The sequence below is a fragment of the Phascolarctos cinereus genome, unplaced genomic scaffold, assembly GCF_003287225.1.
Source record: "Phascolarctos cinereus isolate Bilbo 61053 unplaced genomic scaffold, phaCin_HiC Scaffold_3;HRSCAF=262, whole genome shotgun sequence".
Classification (NCBI taxonomy): domain Eukaryota; kingdom Metazoa; phylum Chordata; class Mammalia; order Diprotodontia; family Phascolarctidae; genus Phascolarctos; species Phascolarctos cinereus.
The window spans coordinates 142,197,570-142,218,084 of record NW_027555736.1 but is presented as its reverse complement, the minus strand read 5'-3'; the positions used below and the strand labels follow the sequence as shown (position 1 = coordinate 142,218,084).

The 20,515-nt window shown below is 39.0% G+C and overlaps 1 protein-coding gene across 7 annotated transcripts in view; it reads right to left on the bottom strand.

Moving 5' to 3' along the window:
• Window positions 1-17,178: 17,178 nt before the first annotated feature.
• The window catches only part of TPM1 (tropomyosin 1), a 32,707-nt gene continuing 29,370 nt past the window's right edge, over window positions 17,179-20,515 (bottom strand). For all 7 annotated transcript variants that reach the window (XM_020968610.2, XM_020968605.2, XM_078151187.1 and 4 more), the window contains one exon: window positions 17,179-18,117. In XM_020968610.2, the coding sequence (XP_020824269.1) occupies window positions 18,035-18,117 (83 nt within the window). In that variant the 3' untranslated portion in view covers window positions 17,179-18,034. The remainder of the gene's footprint in view (window positions 18,118-20,515) is intronic.

Below are 20,515 nucleotides of genomic sequence, written 5' to 3'. Positions count from 1 at the left end.
TAAAAACCCCCTTATCAGCCTCTACCCTAGCCTTTTCTTGAAATTGACCAGCTATGAATCTAAAAGTTGAGGGATAGGGTAAGTTTTTGGATATCAGTGGCCAAAAAAGACCAACCATATTAACTTACTGACAAAGTTGGCAGAGAAATTATGTGGATTTCCCAGGAAAACTGTTAGAGAGTTGGGGGTGGAGCAGCAGAACTGGACTAAATTATTTCCTTTTCTATTCCCTGGGAATGAGCCTGTCCCTTCTTCTCAATTATAATCCATTGAGCTGAGCTGAGTTTTTTCTTTGAGACTAAGTATAAAAGGTAAACCCAGGGGCTTTAGTATGGAAAGTTATGAACAGTGAGAAGAAATGTGAAAGATGCAGTGACTTTCCCGTACAAGTGGGTCCTACTTTCAGTAAACACAATTCTTAAAATTAAAGCCTTTACATACCCTAAGTTAAGGCATGACTATTTACTTTATAAATAATAAAATTCATTCAAGGTGGTAAACCCCCAAGTGTGTTTAAAATATACTTCATACATACTTTTCTAGGAAGCTTTCCCATCCTCCACCCTTCTCCATTTGAATTTTTCTCACAAAACAAAACCAGCTTTTCTTCCTCAGTGATTTGGTTAAAGATAACTCAAACAACCCCCTTGGACAAATAGGTCTATGGAGATAGTCTTTTCAGGATTTGTTTTAGGCGAACCAGTGAAGTAGGTGAAAATTTTTTTAAGGTCTTATTTTTTTCCAATTACATGTAAAAACAATTTTAACATTCTTTTTTCATAATTTGAGTTCCAAATTCTCTACCTCTCTCCTTGCCCATTGAGAAGGCAAACAGTTTGATACATAGGTTATACATGTGTAGTCATACAAAACACATTTCCATGTAAGTCATGCTGTGAAAGAAAACACAGACAAAAAAGAAAAGAATAAAGTAAATAAAGTAAAGTACAAAAAAGAGTGTCTTTGTCTGTGTTCAGGCTCTACCACTTCTTTCTCTGGAGATGGATGGCACCTTTCATTATAAGTCCTTCAGAGTTATCTTGGATCATTGTATTGCTGAGAATAGTTAAGTTATTCACAGTGGATCATCATACAATATTGCTGTTACTGTGCACAATGTTTTCCTGGTTCTGCTCATTTCATTTTGCATCAGTTCATGTAAGTCCAGGTTTTTCTGAATGCATCCTGCTTAACATTTCTTATAGCACAATAGTATTCCATCACAATAACATACAACAACTCGTTTAGCGATTCCCCAGTTGATGGGCATCCACTCAATTGGTGAAGTTGGTTTTTGAAGAGCTCTGCTTCTTCTTGGAGTATTTCTGATATAGCTTTGTTGAATTTAGTGGTGGCAGAGGGTGGGTTGAGCTGGGTTTTGGATTGAATTTCTTCTTTTTTCAAGGGTGCAATTATGATGTTTTTGGTGAATATTTCCTCCTTCTTCAATGGAAGAAGAAATGGTTACTCAGTGTCATGTTGGGAGGTAGGTAGAATGCCCAGAGACCTCCAGTAACCAGAAAGCTTCCTGAATAGTTGAATGAGGTTGGGCCCATACATATATTGTCAAATGACAATGGTTGGTTCAGAGCAGCCGGGTGGGCCAAACCCAATTTGGTGGTGGTAGTGATAGTCTCAAATCAAAGAAAATGATGATTGATGACTATTGGCTTAAAGGAAGATAGATATAGCTGAAATTCCACTATAGCATTTAGTAGTGAATCACAGATAGGATACTTTCTTCTCAAAGGTTTCAGCCCATGGAAGCTGGCAGAGAATGAACATGAGGGGGCAGCTTCAAAACCAAAAGTTTTCCCCAGCACCCTTTGGAACACAGCATCTTTGGGCCTATGTCTGAACATGAGAAGTAGTGGGAAGCAATGTGTATTGATGTGGACACAATCAGTACCCTAAGAGTTAAAAAGAATATTAAGGATTGCATTTCCAGTACTTTGGAAATCCTAAAGTCTCTTCCCTTCTTGAAATACCACAAAACTTATCTTCTAAGCTCCTGTGTTTCCCCTGTCTCTAATGGTTAACCTGTGTCCAGTCCTCCCTGCACTGTCCTTAAAACTTTAAACCATAAAGAATTCCTTTTGTCTCCTTCACCCTGTCCTGCCTTTAATCTTTAACCTCCATAAAAACCTTTAAAATGACATCATCATTTTGGAACCTCTATATAAGCATAACTCCCCCAAATATTGGGGTCTCACTTAGCCTTCTTGCTAAGGAGACCCGTGCTGCTTACATGTTAAATAATGTTCCCAATGAATGGCTAAGAGAACATCGTCTAAGTGAATTCTTTCACCCCCGAACTGCTCTCCCAAATCTGACCTCAACAGTATGACTAAGATGAAAGAAAATGACTTTGTCTCCACTACAAGGAAGGACCCTTGGAGAATGAACAAGTAGGCACTGCTAGTATTACTCAGACTTCAGTGGCCATGCCATTTACAAAACATATTAAACCTAGTAATCATCATAGGAGACTAGAAAAAATATATCCATTCCCCCCGTTCATTGTTTCTCCAGCTTAGGATGGTTGGGTACTCCCCAGAGAAGTCAGGCAGTTAGTCAGTTGATAAATATTTATTAAGTGCCTACTATGGGGGCAGCTAGGTGGCTAGAGCTCTGGCTTTGGAGCCAGGAGGACCTGAGTTCAAATCTAGTCTCAGACATTTAACACTTACTAGCTGTGTGACCCTTGGGCAAGTCACTTAACCCTGATCGCCTCACCAAAAAGCCAAAAAAAAAAAAATTAAGTGTCTACCATGTGCCAAGTACTATGCTAAGTACAACAAAAGGCGAAAGACAGCTCCTTCCCTCAAGAAGCTTACTATCTAAAGGGAGAGACGACAAACTAACAACTTTGTACTAATTAATTATGTTCAGAATAAATAGGAAATAAGAGAAAGTAGGCACTAGAATTAAGAGGGGTTGAGAAAGGCTTCCTGTAGAAGGTAGGAAGTCACAGAGTAGTTATAAAGGAGTTTCAGAGCTATTTGATAGAGTTGAATGGGCAGGGCTCTTAACCTTTCTTTGGGTCATGGACCCCTCTGGCAATCTGGTGAAGTTTCTGGACTTCTCAGAATAATGCTTTTAAATGAATACCAAAATTACAGATGATAACAAAGAAAATTCTATTGAAGATGTAATTTTTTTCCCATGCAAATGCATAATCTCCCAAAAATCTATCCATGGATCCCCTAAGGCTAAGAACCATTGCTCTAAAATATTAGAATTGAGAGGTCATGTAGTTGAGCTTTCTTCTATTGTGAGTAAACTGAAGCTGATCAAAGTTGATCGCACAGTTAATGGCAAAATCTGGGTCTTCCAGTTCTCAATCTAATGCTTTAATTCAGAAGAGGAAATGGGACTTTCAAAGCACAGACCACTGAGACCCACAAAGTCACTCCTGACGATATTGGAGAGACTGGCATTCCAGAGAGCCATTTTAAAAAGGAGAGAAATAAGATAAGTCCACACTGGGTATACTAATAGGAATGATTGGCTTCTTTTCAAGCCTTTAAAATCATCTTCGATGGAAAGGAGTGTGAAACAGCTGTTTGGTGGGGTGGAACTTAAAACACTATTAATCCAGCTGTGGGCTTTCTTGTTTTGTGAAGGGACAATGTGTGATAGAGGTGCAAGGGACAGCTTTGGGATGAAAGTGTTTTAGAGCCAGCACTCTTGGTATTTTTAGAGCATCTGCTATTATCATTCCTGGGCACATTTTCAAGAATTCAATTTAAGCCCTAGGACAATACAGAGTAAAAGGAAGTCTCTTCTCTTATGTCATGGACCTCAGGCCATTCTGAGCACAAGTGACTGTTTAAATGCAGGGTGAAACTTGGCTTTCACTCCTAAGTGGCAGGTCCAGGCTTTGCCTGCTTCTCTGTTTCCCAGATATGCCTCCATGAGAAAGGTACTAAAGCATTAGTTCTCAAGACTTCTGTGAGTTGTGCTTCTTGCAGAGCCTTAACCTATTTTATGTCATGGACCCCTGTGGCAATCTAGTGAGGCCTATGGACTTCTCCTAATAATAATGGTTTTAATGCATAAAATAAAATAAGTAAAATACATAGCACCACAAAGGAAACCAATTATTTTGAAATAGTTAGCAAAATATTAAAAGAAATGTTCATGGGCCCCAGGTTAAGCACTCCTCTTCTAACATATCTGCTGGAGCTGATGACAGCATTCTCTTTTCTACCTGTTTAACTCATATGATGGCTCAACATACAGTAACATACTGCACACACATCAAAGAAAGTGATACATCACTGCAGGCAGAAATGATTTCCCTGGAGAAAGATAAGATGATTGAACACAGACAACTGACATGTGCCCCACCTATCTCTTACTAGGGCATAATAACGAACATGTGCACTAGATAATCTCTTTGTGTGTTATAAGAACCAACCTTCAGCTGGCCAGAACAAGACCTAGGTGAGATAATCTTCACTGTCTCTATCAAGAAATAGGGAAGCCAGGCTGTTTTGGGGGCTGTCCATCACCTGAACCCTGTCGACTTAGGAGTGGCAGTAGTTTGAATACACTTTTGTGCTCATCAAGGGGTTAAAACAACTTTTGAATATTGCCCATTCAGTATCTCCAGGGTTCCTTCACAACTTTTCCATCCTAGTTCCCACTAACTCTGCTACTTATTTTTTTTTATTATTGTCTGTGATTACCTGTTATAGCCAAATTTCAGGACCAGATAGCAGATTAAACCATTGTTTGTTGTCTCAAGGGAGGACCTGAAAGGGGCCTATGGTCAGTTTACCCGTGGCCTCAAGGTTGCCATTTGAGGGTGTATAGGGGTGGGGAGGGCTGGGTGGAGAGCTGGGATAATCCACATTGTGTGCCTTTGCTCAAACATTTTTAAAATAAGAGAAATAAGGATAAGAGGAACATGAAGGGCAATTATGACATCATCACCATCACCATCATCATCATCATCATTATCACTATCATATATATGTATATATATATATATATATAAAATTTTAGAGTTTGCAAAGTGCTTTCTAAATCTTAGCTCATTTGATCTTCAAGACAACCTTGTGAGGTAGGTGCTATTATTATTCACATTTACAGATGAGAAAACTGAGGCACAGAGAGGTTTTGTGACTTGTGCAGGTTCTCAAAGCTAATAAGTGTCTGAGGCAGGGTTTGAATTCAGGTGTTCTTGACTACAAGTACTTCACTAGATCTACTGCACCACCCAGTTAGAAAAGAAATCACAAAAGAGCATCTGGGTGGGTGGGTGTAGAGGGAAAAAGAAGAAAACACACCACCAGAGGTGTGTTGGAGTCAGTTCTGACAGGCTCTCAAGAATCAGTTGTGTTGTGGTGTATGATTGTGATGGAATACTGCTGTGCTAAAAGAAATGATGAGCTGGTTAATTTTAGAAAAACATGGAAAGATTTGCATGAAATAATGAAGAGTGAAACGATCAGAACCAAGAGAACATTGTACACAGTAACAGCAATATTGTTCTACGAACAACTCTGAAAGACTAAGTCATTTTGAGTATTATAAACACTCAGACTGGATATAGAGGACCTATGAAGGAAGATGCTATTCGCATCCAGAGAAAGAACTGTTGAATAGAAGTTATGTATAGTATGGTTTTATACACACACACACACACACACACACACACACATACATATTATATACTATATATCATGTATACTATGTGATTATATTATTATATTTATTTGTTATAGAATTATATAATAGATACAATATTATGTATTAGATTATATATTGTATAGTTATAATATACAATGTAATAGATTTAATATTATATAATTATAATGTATAAATTATAATTGATATGTTATTTATTATAATATAACATGTCTATTTTATATATTATATGTGTGCATGTGTGTGTCTAACAGTAGCCTTCAATAGGGTAGGGAGGGAGAAAAAAATGTGCACAGAGCAGAGAACAAAAGAAGACTTAGACAGAAAAACAGAAAAGCAGGGCAGCTTTGAAAATATTGTGTAGTATTTATTGCATAATTTTTCAAAAAAAGTAAACTGTGAAATGGAAATTCGTGGTTTATATTGAATCCTCTTATGTTGTGCTGTGTACATGGAAATGTTATTTTTTTCCTTCTGTATTTAAGTTCAAAATGAATAATTTTTTTTAAAGAGTCAATTGTTAAATTTTCAGTGTGAGCATTCATGCCTTGGCAATCTGCAAATGCTACAGAATCAGGACTTTGTTGTTTTGCTGATGATCTAAACTCAAGGAAATGATGGAGAAAATGTAAATGATGCAAATGAAACTGTAAAATGTTTCATGCATATATTTTTTTTCCTTCAGAGGGCCAGTATTAAAATGCTTACCAGTGCACCATGGTATACAACTAGTTCTAAATTCTGAAAATAATAACAGAAAAAAAAATCACCGGTATAACAAACCACAGCAGACTACTGACAGCTTGTTTGATAGAAGTATCATATAAGACATTATTGAGCATATGTATGGCTGGAAAAGGAAGTGAGCCCTAAAGTTAGAATGAGAGAAAATAATTGGACATGCTGAGTGGCACAGCATCAGTGATAGTAATAGTAGATGACTATACATGCTTGACCCACTTTTACTTAGGGATACTAGGTGGTGCAGTGGATAGAATACTGGGCGTAGAGTCAGGAAGACTCATTTTCATGAGTTCAAATCCTACCTCAGACACTTCCAAGCTGTGTGACCCTGGGCAAGTCATGGAACCCTGTTTGCCTCAGTTTCCTCATCTGTAAAATAAGCTGGAGAAGGAAATGGCAATTTCCAGTATCTTTGCCAAGAAAATCCCAAATGGTGTCACAAAGAGTCAGACACAACTGGAAAATGACTGAACAATAACACTTTTCACTGGGTTTTCACAACCACCTCGTGAAGCAGGAAAGTGTAGATTTTATCATCTTCATATTTTGAGTGAGGAAACAGGCTCAGAGAGATGGGTTGACTTGCCCAGGACTGCTGTCTAGTGGTGAGGAAGCAGGAAAGCCCGCAAATCCAGAAGCTTACATTCCAAATCTCGTCCTCTTTCCACGCCGCTGCTGTATTTAGTTTGCCTCACCCTATCTATTTTCCTTGACATTTCTTTCTCTTCTTTGCCTTGCAATCCTACATCCAAATGTGGCAAGCAGGCCTTCATTCAGTCTTGCAAATTGCTATAGGAAATTTATATCTTCTTTCATGTTTGCCCTCATAGGTTGGTGATGGGTATTAGTACTCCAGCCTGGATATTGTTTCCGCCAATGTCCAAATAAATTTTGTGTTCCTTACTCTTCACTGTTCTATCTCCCTTAGGTATGTAATGGGACCCAAAGGAAAAATAAAGGGGGGGAGGGGGCTCTAGGAGGCTGCTGTTCTCTCTTCCTCATACATTGTACCATTTCTTTGTGGACAACATGTGATAAGGAATGACATGTTGACAGTATCATGGATTCTCTTGGCTTTTAAGCTCACCTATCATCAAAAAATTTGATTGATGGGGTTTTTCAAAGGCAGGTTATGAGGTTCTGGGAACCCACATAAACAAAGTCGTTGTCTTCACTAATGACTATAGAAACAGCTCCTCAGGTTCTTTCCCTGGAGAAAGTTGATTCAATTCAACACAAAAAAATATTTGTTAAAAACTTATTATGTGTCATGCTCTTTGCTAGATCCTGTGCCTACAAAGACAAAAATGAGATAATAGTTCCTGCCCTTGACGAGGGGGTATATGAGAGGATACTATGTATGTATGTCTATGCAAACACATACACACACACACACACACACACACACACACACACACACACATATATATAATAAAAAAGTTATTCAAAGTAATTTTAAATTAAAAAAATGATTTTAAATGGTTGGTGACAAACACCCACAAAATAAGCATTTCCACAAACAGGAAACAGAATGAGGGGTTTGTAAATGAAACCTCTAATCTGTATCATGTACAGCTTGTTTTTCTTTTAAAATATATAACAAATTTGCCATGTTACTTGTGTTTCCCTCTGAATCTCTTTCCATTCTCTTCTGGACATTTAAAAGACAATGAGACAGAGATGATCTTATTATTTTTATCTTTTTTTGTATTGTCATCTCACTCCTCATCAAATTAGAAAAAAAATCTACCTTGTAACCAGTAAGCAGAGTCAAGCAAAACAAACCCACATATTGGCTTTACCTGAAAACAATATGTCTTATTCTGTACCTCTAGCCCATCACCTCTCTTTTGAGAGGTGGGAAATGGGTTTTGTTATCTAGATCCAAGGAATTGTGGTGGGTCATTGAGTTAATCAGAGTTTTCAAGTCTTTCAAAGTTGTTTTTCTTTACAACGTCATTGAACACAAAGTCATTTTTAGAGGAAACACTGGAAATCAGGAAATTATCAGGTATCAGGAAAGTCCTCATGTAGTCGGTGGTCCCCAAGCTGTGACAAAGCTAGGCATTCTATGAGGCAGAGGTTGGAAAAGAATGCATTCTAGATTATGTGCACAAAGAGGCAGAAAAGATGAAATAGTATTTATGAGGAACAGCTAGCAGGCTAGTTTGACTGGAATGGGGAACGTAGGAAGGGAGAATAACATGAAATGAGACTGGAAAGATAGGTGAAGGTCACCATGGAACACTTTAAAGATCAGGTGGTGCAGTGGATAGAGCACTGGCCCTTAAATCAGGAAGACCTGAGTTCAAATCTGGCCTCAGACCAAACACTTGACACTTGCTAGCTGTGTGACCCTGGGTAAGTCACTTAACCCTAATTGCCTTTTTTTTAAAAGAAAAGAATTTTGTTTTTTGTTCTAGAGGCAATAAGCAGCCACTGAAGATTTTTGAATTGAGGGGTGATAGATCTGATTTGGGAATATTAATTTGACATTTACATGAAAGATGGACTAGGGGTAGAAGTTGGAGGCAAGGTGACTGATTAGGCAGCTATTGTGATAATTCAGGTGAGAGATGATGAGGACTTGAACTTTGAGACTCTTTTTTTCACAGATTGGAGAGTGCGAAGAGAAGGGACAGAAAGAGAGCTACGTGGACAGTGTTGAAAAGATATGGAATTCATATGCATCAAATCTCCTGTGTGCCTGATTCAGTCTTTCTGTTTTTCAACTAATGCATCACCTACCTCTCAAATCTTAGGAGCTAGTGGTTGTGGATAACCATGTTTAATTAGTCTGTTCCAGGGGCAGGAACTTGCAGCCTCAAGGCCATATGTGGCCCTCCAGGTCCACAAGTGAGGCCCTTTGACAGAATGCAAACTTCACAGAACAAATAGGATTCAGTCAAAGGACCACACTTGAGGACCTAAAGGGCCACATGTGACCTCGAGGCCCCAGGTTCCCCACCCCTGGTCTAGAGAATGGCTAGTCAGTGTGTCTGGAATGTAGAATGCATGAAAGGAGATAATATGAAATAAATCTGGAAAAGTAGGTTGAGGGAGCCAATGTGGTAAGCCTTGAATCTCAATCCAGTTCTGAATCTCAAGTTGCAGTCATACACAATTCAGATCAAACTCTATAGAGTTTATTAGCAATTTTTAAACCATTAGCAGTGGATAGGAAAAGGATACAGATAATATAAAAGTAAGCCAATCAGTTCCACCAGCCACAGCAATTTCTCAGCTGTCTGTTCTGGTCCTTGAGAAGAAAGCAGCACATAAAGTAGGTTTAGGAGCCCAGAATTACAGCCAAATCTAAGAGCCTGCAGCTGTCAGAAGCAGCATGATTTTATACTTTACAGGGTAAAGGCAGCTCAAGTGTTTTCCAAATCACCAGACCCCAGGACACTTTTGAATACACTAATTTCAAATAACCTGGTTAAGGCTGTATCCTGGAATTGATAAAGAGTGTGTGTGTGTGTGTGTGTGTGTGTGTGTGTGTGTGTGTACACTGCATATTTCTATTTACTTGTTTCTTCTTCCTTATGGGGGAAAAGACACAGCCTGGCCAGTCTGAATGTTAATCTAGAGAGAGGCATTAGGAACTACTGAGGGTTTTTGAGCTCAGGAGTGACATAGTGGTACCTGTGCATGAGGTCAATCCTTTTGGCAGCCATGTGAAGGATGGACTGGAGAGGGGCAAAGCTAGAGATCAGGAGACTCTTTAGGAAGCTATTATAATAGACTAGCTGAGAGGTAATATGGACCTGAACCCAGTATGGTAAGGGCCATGTGAGTTGAAAAAAAAAAGAATTGAGGCTGAGGATATTGTGGAAGTAGAATTGATAGGTTTTGAATATGACTGGATGGGGGACTGAAGGACAGCCAATAGTCCAAGATTGCTTCCAAGGTTTTGAACCTAAGTGGCTGGGAGAGCCATGTGATGTCCAACAGGTAGCTGGAGACCTGGCACTGGAGGTCAGAGGAGAGACAGGGCTGGAGAAACAGATCTGAATCATTTGCATGAGATTATATCATTTACTTTCTCTTTAGTTGCTTTTTTTTGGTGGAAATTTTGGGAGGTGGACTCCAAGTTCCCTTCCAGATCTAACTTTATAATCCTATGCAATAAGAGAACAAATAGACAACCTAAGGGCTGGATTGGTATCTATAAAATATTAACACCCCCCCCCCCAAATAGGGGAAGGCCTCTAGTGCTTTGGGTAAAGTTTCTATGTCAGATTTATGGAGAGACATTGACAACAATGGCAGACAATAAAAAGGCCTTCAGGTAGGATGAAATTTGTACTGGTGGACAGAGTGGCCACATCGATGAGATCCAGTTAAGCGTTACTAGGAAGGGACAGGTTGGCAATTTCTCAGGTTCCAAGAAAGCAGTCACCTTTGGGTGTTCTTAGTGTCACAGTTCCTTTACATGAGTACATTCCCCCTCACTCTCCCCACCCCGTCCTTAAGTGAATTATTTAGTTCTTGTCCTCACTGGATGTCACTGGAAGGTACAGGGCCATCTACTGTGTTAGTAGGACTTTGGTGAGCACAGCAGGGGAAGGGGGAACCCAACAAACTTGTGGTGAGTTGGGGAGGGGTAGTTATAGACTCCCAACCACAATAACAGACAATTTTACTGTGGTAAAATCCCAAACAAAACCACAATATAGATATGTATATATACAGACATATACATGCACACACAGTGCACATTTATGTAAATACATACATATATAATTGATGAGGTTCAAGGTCACCAAACTGTTGAGGTGTAAGGGGTGTGTGTGTGTGTGTGTGTGTGTGTGTGTGTGTGTGTGTGTGTGTGTGTATGTGTGTGTGTGTGGTGGTATCCTCTTGAAAGAATTTGCTCAGGCTGTCTGCAAATCAAGTAAAGGCATTTATTATGGGTAACACACCAAGCAGGCTCCTCCTTAAGGAAGGTTGCAGTCTCTTAAGGGAGGCATCTTCTCTAGGGAGATGGCTGCTTAAGGGACACCACCCCCTAGCCAGGAGAAGCTAGGGATTCTTTTAGAGGAAAACCTGCAGTGAGTGGGAAGATGAAGTAATCAGAGACAGGAAGTCGAGGTAACCAAAGAAACATAGGCAAGGGTAGTAGAACAGAGTTTTGCATGTATCTAGGCACATCATTATTCCAATGTTCAGCCCATTTGCCCTGTTAGTTTCATTATTTCATTGACCAGCCTATTTGAATCTCATTGTCTCCTAGACCAGTGTATTTGAATCTCATTACCTCCAGAAAGGCTTCAACTAATCTCATCATCGCCCCACCACAAAAAGTAGGTACCCAAATTCATTTGGGAAGAAAGGCAAGGGTCATGCATTCCTTATCATAATGCCATTTGTATTATATATGTGTATATATAATATATAAATAAATATATAAATATTGTAACATATAAATAATATACAAATATAAAATAAATCTATATTATGTATATTTATAAAAGCTAAGTAGTATGGAAGCATATTAAAACTTTTTTTTCTCTAGTTAGTAATAGCTAGTATTTAGTTCTTTCAAGTTTGCAAACTGCTTTACAAATATTCTCTCATTTTACCCTCACAATAACCCTGAGAGGTAGGTGCTATTATTATGCCAATTTTACAGTTGAGGAAATTGAGGCAGACAAGGTAAGTGACTTGCCCAGGTTCATACGTTAAGTGTCTGGAGATGGATTTGAATTCAGGTCTTCCTAACTCCAGGTCCAGAGCTCTATCCATTGTACTACCTCACTGCTTAAGAAATATTAAAAAATATTTCTCTGATCTAAAAACAGTTCTTTTCAAAATACCTGGAAAGAGGGTGCTAGGAGGAAAAAGACTTTTCTTAAGTAAAGGGATTAAGGAGAATACCCAACCATTTAACAAAGAGTTTACACAGTAGCCTCTCCCACACACCAGCAGATGCTAGGATCCACCCTTCTCCACAGAAAAAGGATTTATGACAAGAATGAAGGGGAGAGGGTAGGATAGTGACTTGGTTATTCAACTATTCTTGAATATTAACCTAGACTGTGTTGTAATGTATCTTTTCATTGTTCAAGATTCTAATGTTACCTAAAATTGTCTTAAGGCAGTCATGTCAGAGGGTGTGTGTTGGGGGGGGTAGGGTGGGGTGAACAGCTATCTTAATATGAACACTTCTCTACAATCTAGAAATGCTTGCTTAAATGCAACAAAATTGTTTGTGGTAGACTTGTACCAAGGCATGAAGAGTATAGTATCACTAGTACTATTTTTTCTTTGACAGTGGTGTAGTAGATAGAGCACTGGATTTGGATCCAGGAATATTGGAGTTTAAGGCCTGCCTCAGCATCTCCTTAGCTGTGTCATACTGGACAAGTCACCATGCCTCAGTTTCCTCATTTGTAAAATGTGGATAAATAATAACACCTCGCTCAGTTTGAGGTTCACATGAGCTAACATGCAAAGTGCAAAGCACTCTATAAATGTTAGTTATTTTCATTATTAGTCTAAAATCTACCAACTTTGTGGTTGGACTGTCCTCATCAGGGGATTATATACCAAAAGAGTATTAAATCAAAAAACCCATCAATTTGCATGGAAATTTGCCTTTGAAGACAAAGAAGTGTACACTACCCCAGTTACTTTCAGGATTCACAGCTCTGAACTCCCCACATACACTATTTCATGAGCATTTCTGGATTTAAGGGAGAGAACACAGGTTTGGCTCATGGACAACTTACATAGTTTAATTTACTGATTTCAAAACAAAGGCTAGATCAAGGTCATCTGCCAGTCTGTAACATAGTCCCTTTCTGTATTGATATGGAACATGTTGCACAGGGCTAGGTCTATCCAGGAGCTGGAGAGCTTTTCCAGGACTGCTGAATGGCCTGAATGCCCCAAACAGTAAGGATTAAATTATTTTATATTTAGGAGTAAACAAAGAGTTATGGGACTTAAAAATGCACTAATATTGGGTAAATAAATCTCAGACTTTGAATACATCAATCATGACCACTTTGGTTCTGTTTATCATTCTCTCTTCTTCTCCCAAGGGAAAAAGGTGGTTGTCTTAATAAAAGTCAAAATACATCAATTAAATAGGCTACGGGATTGAAATCTGAAGTGTCAATACTGGGTACAGGCTTACTAAATAAATACTATCAGCAGTCACATCTATACCTTATAGGTGCTGAATAACTTCTGTCCCATTGGATAATCCATATATAAAAGCATCACCAACTATATTAACTCAAGTTAATACTGTCCTCATCAGGGGTTTATATACCAAAATATATACTAAATGCATTAATACATGAACTCATATTAAACTTAATATTAATTCAGCTATGCAGTTTTCTATTATTGCTTACGAATTAATTTCATAGGCAAGACACTGAATTTAAGTTTGGTTTTAGAATCTACTGATGTGGAATGTGGCAAGTCAATTGTTTCTTAGCACCCGCAGGAAAACTGGGGCAAAAACTCCCAAGTATTACTGGCTGTGTTTCACTGTGTGCATCTGGCAATGTGTCATAATGCTCAGGGGGCTGGCTGGCCTTGAAGCTGGGAAAACGTGGGTTAAAATCTCACCTTTGGCACATAGGGGTTGTGTGACGCTAGGCAAGGCTAGGCAAGGCTAGGCAAGGCACTTAAGCACTCAAGGTTCCAGACAACTCTCTAAGGTTATAAACTGCAGACAAGGTGCCAATCTATATTGGTAGAGGGAGTTTCCTCATCTGGAAGTTCCTTATGACATGAAAATCATAGGTCGGGTCCCTATTCCTATCTGAACACTTTAGATTTTTTTTTATGAGCCTAAGCAATATAATTTCACCTATGCTCATTGGAAAACAACTTTTTTGAATGTCTGCAAATATAGTTAGTTGTCCTTATTAGGGGGTAAAACAGCCAAAAGATATTAGCTAAACAAGCTGCCAACATTAGCTTAGGAGTAAGAAATAAACACCAACACAACTGATTATTTTGCCAGATTCTACAACCACCATTTCGATGACTTCCTTTCTCCTTGGCTTAAAAAAGAGTATTCTCTTGTTACTCGTTAAATAGAATTTCCCCATTCGGTAATGCTCAGCCAGTTTCTCCCAATCTTATGCAATACCTCAACCCTCTCCAGGCCAGCAATGCCCACTCAGTAACACAGGTGAACCATCTCAACTGGCCACAAATGCACTGGAATTTCACCTTTTTTGGTTATTACCTTTCTTCTTGAGAGATGGAAGATGTGATGTCAATTCAATAAATAACTCCCAAAAACTGTTTGACCCTCTCAACAAGGGCTGAATTCCCTTAATTTCTGCTTCAGGCCAACATTCTTCTTTCCCAGCCAGCTTTCAGCAAAGAAATCCAAACAGGGGATCAGAGGTGGGGCTGTAAAAGTGATCTTTATCTCTGAGTCTTGTTTTTTCCCCTCTACACAAATTCCTATTGTTTAAACCTGAAACTAATTTTAAATGTTCTCCAGGTCAAGTGCATAGCTCATAAACAGAATTTATATGAGATCACTAGATTGCTACCTGAAAGTTGCTAGGTTTGGGGCTTTTGTAACGAAGGGTTCTTGGGGGAAGAGGTACCAAATGAAGCCTTCTACTCCGAAGGGGAAAACCCAATCATGGTAAAAACACTGGTTTTCCCAAAGCCCCAGTGGAGAAAAGTTGGGTTGAATTTAGGGCATCAACTGTGGCAATGTCCAGGTAAGAATAAGAAAATTTCCTTTATCTTTATTCTTGGTGCTAAATGCACATGCTACCTATCAACTGGCAATCTGGCTGTCTCAGCAGCAGGAACCAGCTTCATTCTTGAGGAATGATTTCCTTTTGTCACAATTCTGGCACAAATTCCATTCACATTGGTGAACAGTCAACAAAGCTTCACTCATTCAGTGTGACACACAAAATTTATGACATCTGTCTCAGGAATGTAGCTCTGAAAAGCCTCAGTGTCAAAAAGTATGCAGAATGGAAGGAATGCTCCTCACACTGCTCCACACATTTCTGATTTCTTTCAAAACCCCGAGTCTCTAATTTTGGAAGCAATGGCACGAAGCTTGTTTAACTCACTTAATACTTTAGCCCTTTTTGTTTTCATTGGGACATTCCAAAGTCTCTCCTAGACAGCTGCAACCACTTCCTGTAGCTTGAGAGAAAACTCAGTAACACAGGGAGATCTCAGGAGCCATTCAAAGGGTGAAAGTTAAGATCTGAGCAGTTGTAGCTAGGCAGGGCATTTTTCTGGCAATCCTGGATACCTATGTCCTATGGTACCATGGAAACAGTGATGGAATTGGCAGCAGAGGACCTGGGTTCAAATCCTAATTCAGCTACTTACTGGCAGCTAAGTGAGAATAGTGGATAGTGTTGGACTTGGAGACAGGAAGACCTGATTTCAACTCTGGCCATGGGCCAGTCACTTACCTACTCTGTTCCTCAGTTGCTTCAGTTCCCTCATCTGTAAAATGGGGATAACAACAGCACCTACCTCTCAGGGTTGTGGTAAGGATCAAAGAGAATATATGTGTGTGTGTGTGTGTGTGTATATGTAAATGCTTTGCAAATCTTAATACATTCCATAAATGCTGCTGGGTGGCATGCCAGGCCTGGAATCAGGAAGACTAATCTTCCTGATTTCAAACCTGATCTCAAACACTTAATTAGCTGTGTGAGCCTGGGCAAGTCACTTAACCCTGTTTGCTTGTTTCCTCATTTGTCAAATGAGCTGGAGAAGGAAATGGCAAACCACTTCAATGCTTTTGCAGAGAAAACCCCAAATGGGGTCACAAAGAGTCCCACACAACTGAAAAACAATTATTACTATTCAATGTGTGACCTTGGGCAAGTCACTTAATTTGAGAAGTGAAGCTTACTTTTCTCATTTGTAGAATCTGAGAGTTGGACTAGATGACATGACCTTTTCCAGTTCCATATCTATGATCATATAGACTATTGTGACCAATCATAGGTTTAGTTCCTCCTTAGAGGCATCTGAAATGCCTCTTGCTTTGGGTTTTCCTTGGTCTGTAGAAAATTTACCAATTGTCATGCTCATGTCTTGAATGATTACAGAATTCTAAATTTAGGAGCTAGAAGTGCTCTCATGAAATAATAGCATTCATTTTCTTCCCTCTCTTCCTCTAGCTTTGGCCAAGTAAAATATTTATTAATCTTGTTTTATAGATGAGTCAACTGAGGCCTGGAAAAGACCACAGATCTAGAGCTTAAAGGGACCCTAGAGGCTACTCTAGTCCCACCCCCTCCTTTTACAAATAAGGAAATGGAGGCCCAGGGAGCTTAAGTGATTTAAGAATTTCAGCTCCAAGAAGAAAACAGCTATTAAAGTAAACTCTTAAGTAAATTCTAGTCATTTGGACAGCAACAGGAAATTTGGTGCCATTTGTAGTTATAATGTGTCAAAAGGGCTAAAAACACTTTAATGTTGGCTGTCTGCAGGGGAAGAAAACAATTAGAAAATTCTGGAAATTTGTGTGAAGGACTGTCATTTATCTGTGTCCTAATATATACACATATGATTAAGTGGCAACTATGCCAACAGTTATCACACACTGCATATGACTTTTTAAAGAATCATTTTCCATTTTTGGTTGTTTCACTGCATTTATGCTGCCTTCATAAACCTAAACCCAATTTTCAGTTGGACTTTACCACGGAGTCTTGTTTAGGGAAACAACGCAGTAATGGGTACAGAAAAATTAAACAACACAATCCAGATTCACAAAATGGAATACAAATGACAAAGACTACCCAATTTAGAAAATGTCCTAAAATGTGCATTTTTATTCCATATCATTATACAATGTTTACATAGTTATAACTTTTAAAAACTGCTCAAGAGTGTGTAAAATAAAGTGAGGCAAATACCGATTTTTAATCCCCCCAACACAAATAAGAAACATTTTTCCCTACCAATTTCATGTAGTGCCTAAATTAATCTTTCATTTTAACATGAAAAACCAGAAAAAAAAAGATTGGAAATTCATTCAGAAATGCTGCCCTACAATTTGTAATGAGCTGCAAGTGTGCAAGTATACTGAAGTCTTAAAATATCTGTGTGGCTTACAAATCTTTTGTTGATGTTTTCAACGGAATTCAGGCATAGAAAGTCCAAATTCTCATCTCGTAATAAAACTCAGACAAAATAAATTACTGCGCTGGACAGAATTCTAAATTGTGTAATATCAAACAAAAGACCACAGAAGTACCTTTTGCTCAAAGTAGCACCAGTCCACACCTGACTGTGTTTCCAATGTTAATCTTGTTAAATACAGAGTTGGCACTTGAAGTAGAAATCGTTCTGCTTTAGTGAGGATTCCTGGACTGCACATACTGTGTTGCTATACTCTCTACAAAGTGTAGGCAACATTATACTGGGAAATGGCACATTTAAACCATCATCACCCTGACCTGTCTAAGGCTTGCCCTTTTCTGCTGTTCCCCTAATGTCTGGCCGGTATTTTGCAGATGTTTCCGTGACAGTGGTAAAACAAAATTAAAACAAAAACAAAAACAAAAACAAAAACCAAAAAACAAATGAAAGGGGTTTCATGGCAAGCAGGTGTTTATAAAAAAAAAAGGTAAGAATGTGGTCGCTGCTAAGGAGGTTTTCACATGTTGTTTAACTCCAGTAAAGTCTGATCCAGCATCTGATGCATACTAAGATTTTCTTCCTTGGCATGTGCCACTTTCTCTGTTATGGGATTAGAAAATTAAGACATCAATAGCAGCTCTTTGGATACACTGATGCTCTAATACATTAAAGCATGCAAATAGTCAAACATGAAGAGCAGATTTAGATGATTGGAACCAGGCATGCTCATAATACACTAGTCATGGTTTTCAAATTGATAAGGACCTGGAAAGAGGTATGGTGGCTTAGGCAAAATGAATTAGAGAATTACAAGTCCCCCAGGGTGCCCCTACGTTTACAAACTGTTCTGAGTAAATGTATGTAGGTCAGACTTGGTAAAGGGTCACTAATTATTTACTATGGGAATCAATACATAGAGAGGGAAAAACCAAACATAACTGACTTTGCTAGGTAAAATGGAGATTTAACAAAGTCATTTGTCACCTACTTGCCAAAATGGGGCTAAACTGAAATCTGAACCCAGGTCCTCTGATTTGGGGCACCTAAGAGTTTTGGAAATGGCACCATAACTCAACCTTTCAGAAAGTAAGAATGAAATAATGAGGGTTTATAATGCAAAGTCAAATGAACCATTTCTCCTGCTAAAAGATTATCAACAATTAAAGAGTTATGTTGCATGCACACTTCATTAGGACATAGTCACAATACTCTTCAAGGACACTGAACATTAGCACAAAATTCTCATTTGACAGACTTCCAGATTCCACCCATGCTATGAGACTGAAATAAGCATGTCTTTCAGCCAATCTGAAAAGGGACCTTTACCTGGACATTCTTTTCAAAGCCTGGGTTGTCTGAACATGGATATATTGAATCATAATTCATACAGGGCATGGTATGTGAAGCAGATAGCTACTGTCTGCTTTGGCTTTGAGAGTGAGAGGTGGGCTCACACCTGCTCTTTAGTTAGCAGTAGACAATTCAGAACCATGTTACACTATTCAAAACAGGGGGCCATGGAGGAGTGCTGAACTGACTGTAGGATGTATATGTAACCATGTAGATTTCTATGTATTTTTAGCAAAATATTAGACTGGAATTGAAGTCAAGAGACAAGGGAATTATTCCAGTGAGAATAGAGGAAAGGGTAGACAACACCAGCCTCTCGGCTAGATTTCTCTTGAATGTCTCCAGAACTGACCATTTTTGACCCCTCACAATGGTGAGTATTGTAATCCATAGGCTTCTTGCATATGGAGTACATTTCTAAAATTCAACCTTACTGAAATGTTACAGTTTAAGTTATAAAAAATGACGTGTCTTTTGCACTCAAGGTTAATCCTCATTCAGGGCCAGCTTTAGTTCATTAGTTAGGCGGCGGTTTTGCTCAAGTTGCTGGTAGAGTTGGTCTGTACAAATCAGCAAGCACGTTAGCAGAGAAAAAGAAAGGCAGAATGAATAGAGGGTTAGTCAGAGAAATAATGGGAGCGGGAGTTAATAGAGAGAAAACAATCACACCCCGGGCAGTTGGGTAACTGGTTACTTCTTGAGAACATGTAATTTACCTTCAGCCTCATCATCAGTCTTGTACACCGGTATGGCTGATGATTAAAGCCCAATACAAAGTCCTGAGGAAGGACAGCTCTGACAAGGCTAGAAATGTCAGAGGGCCAACTCTTGGATGAGAGAGAACAGGATACCAGGACGAGAAAGAATCAACACTCATACCAAGAACGAACACTCATACACCTTGTCTTACCACACAAGACAAAGTCATATATAGTTTCTGAAAATAGGCTCAGCCTCAAGTTAGGCATGGGGGCTGTGCTCATCAGACATAAGCCTAGCAAAAGAACAGGAGAATCTAGTTGGTCACTTCTACCCCCCAAAGTTTTGCAAGCATCTGTCCACCAAGTCTTTACAGTGCAATACTTACCTTTTCCCTCATCACCTACACTGACCCTCTACCCCCTCTAAGCCCACAGCACTCCACTCAGGAAATTAAAAAAAAAAAAGAATCCGAGAGTTTGCTTTTTCCTTCAAAAGAAAACCAGCAAATAAAAACAAAAACAACCCACCTGCCTTATCTTTTTCTACTAAAAGGATGCATGATGTAAACATTGTGGACGAAAGAAAGAGGAGGTAGAATGCAGTTCTTGCTGGTTCAAATATTGATTAATCACCTCTACCACCATCTCTGTAGGAGAGTGGCTGGAAACAGATTTCTTCCCCAAAGACCTCAGATTTACAGAATTTTCGGGTTGCAAGGAACCTTAAAGAGGTCATCTATTCCACGTCCTTATTTTACATATAAGGAAACTGAAGCCTTGAAGAGATTATAGGTCTCACCCAACTCACAGACAGCTAGGAAGATGCAAGAACAAGGTTTGCAGCCTACATTCTTGCAGTTCAAATACAGCCCCCTCTGCCTTAGTCTTGAGGATTCTCAACTAAGGCTCTTAGGAACTGTCACGTAATTCCATTATGAGAATTAAGG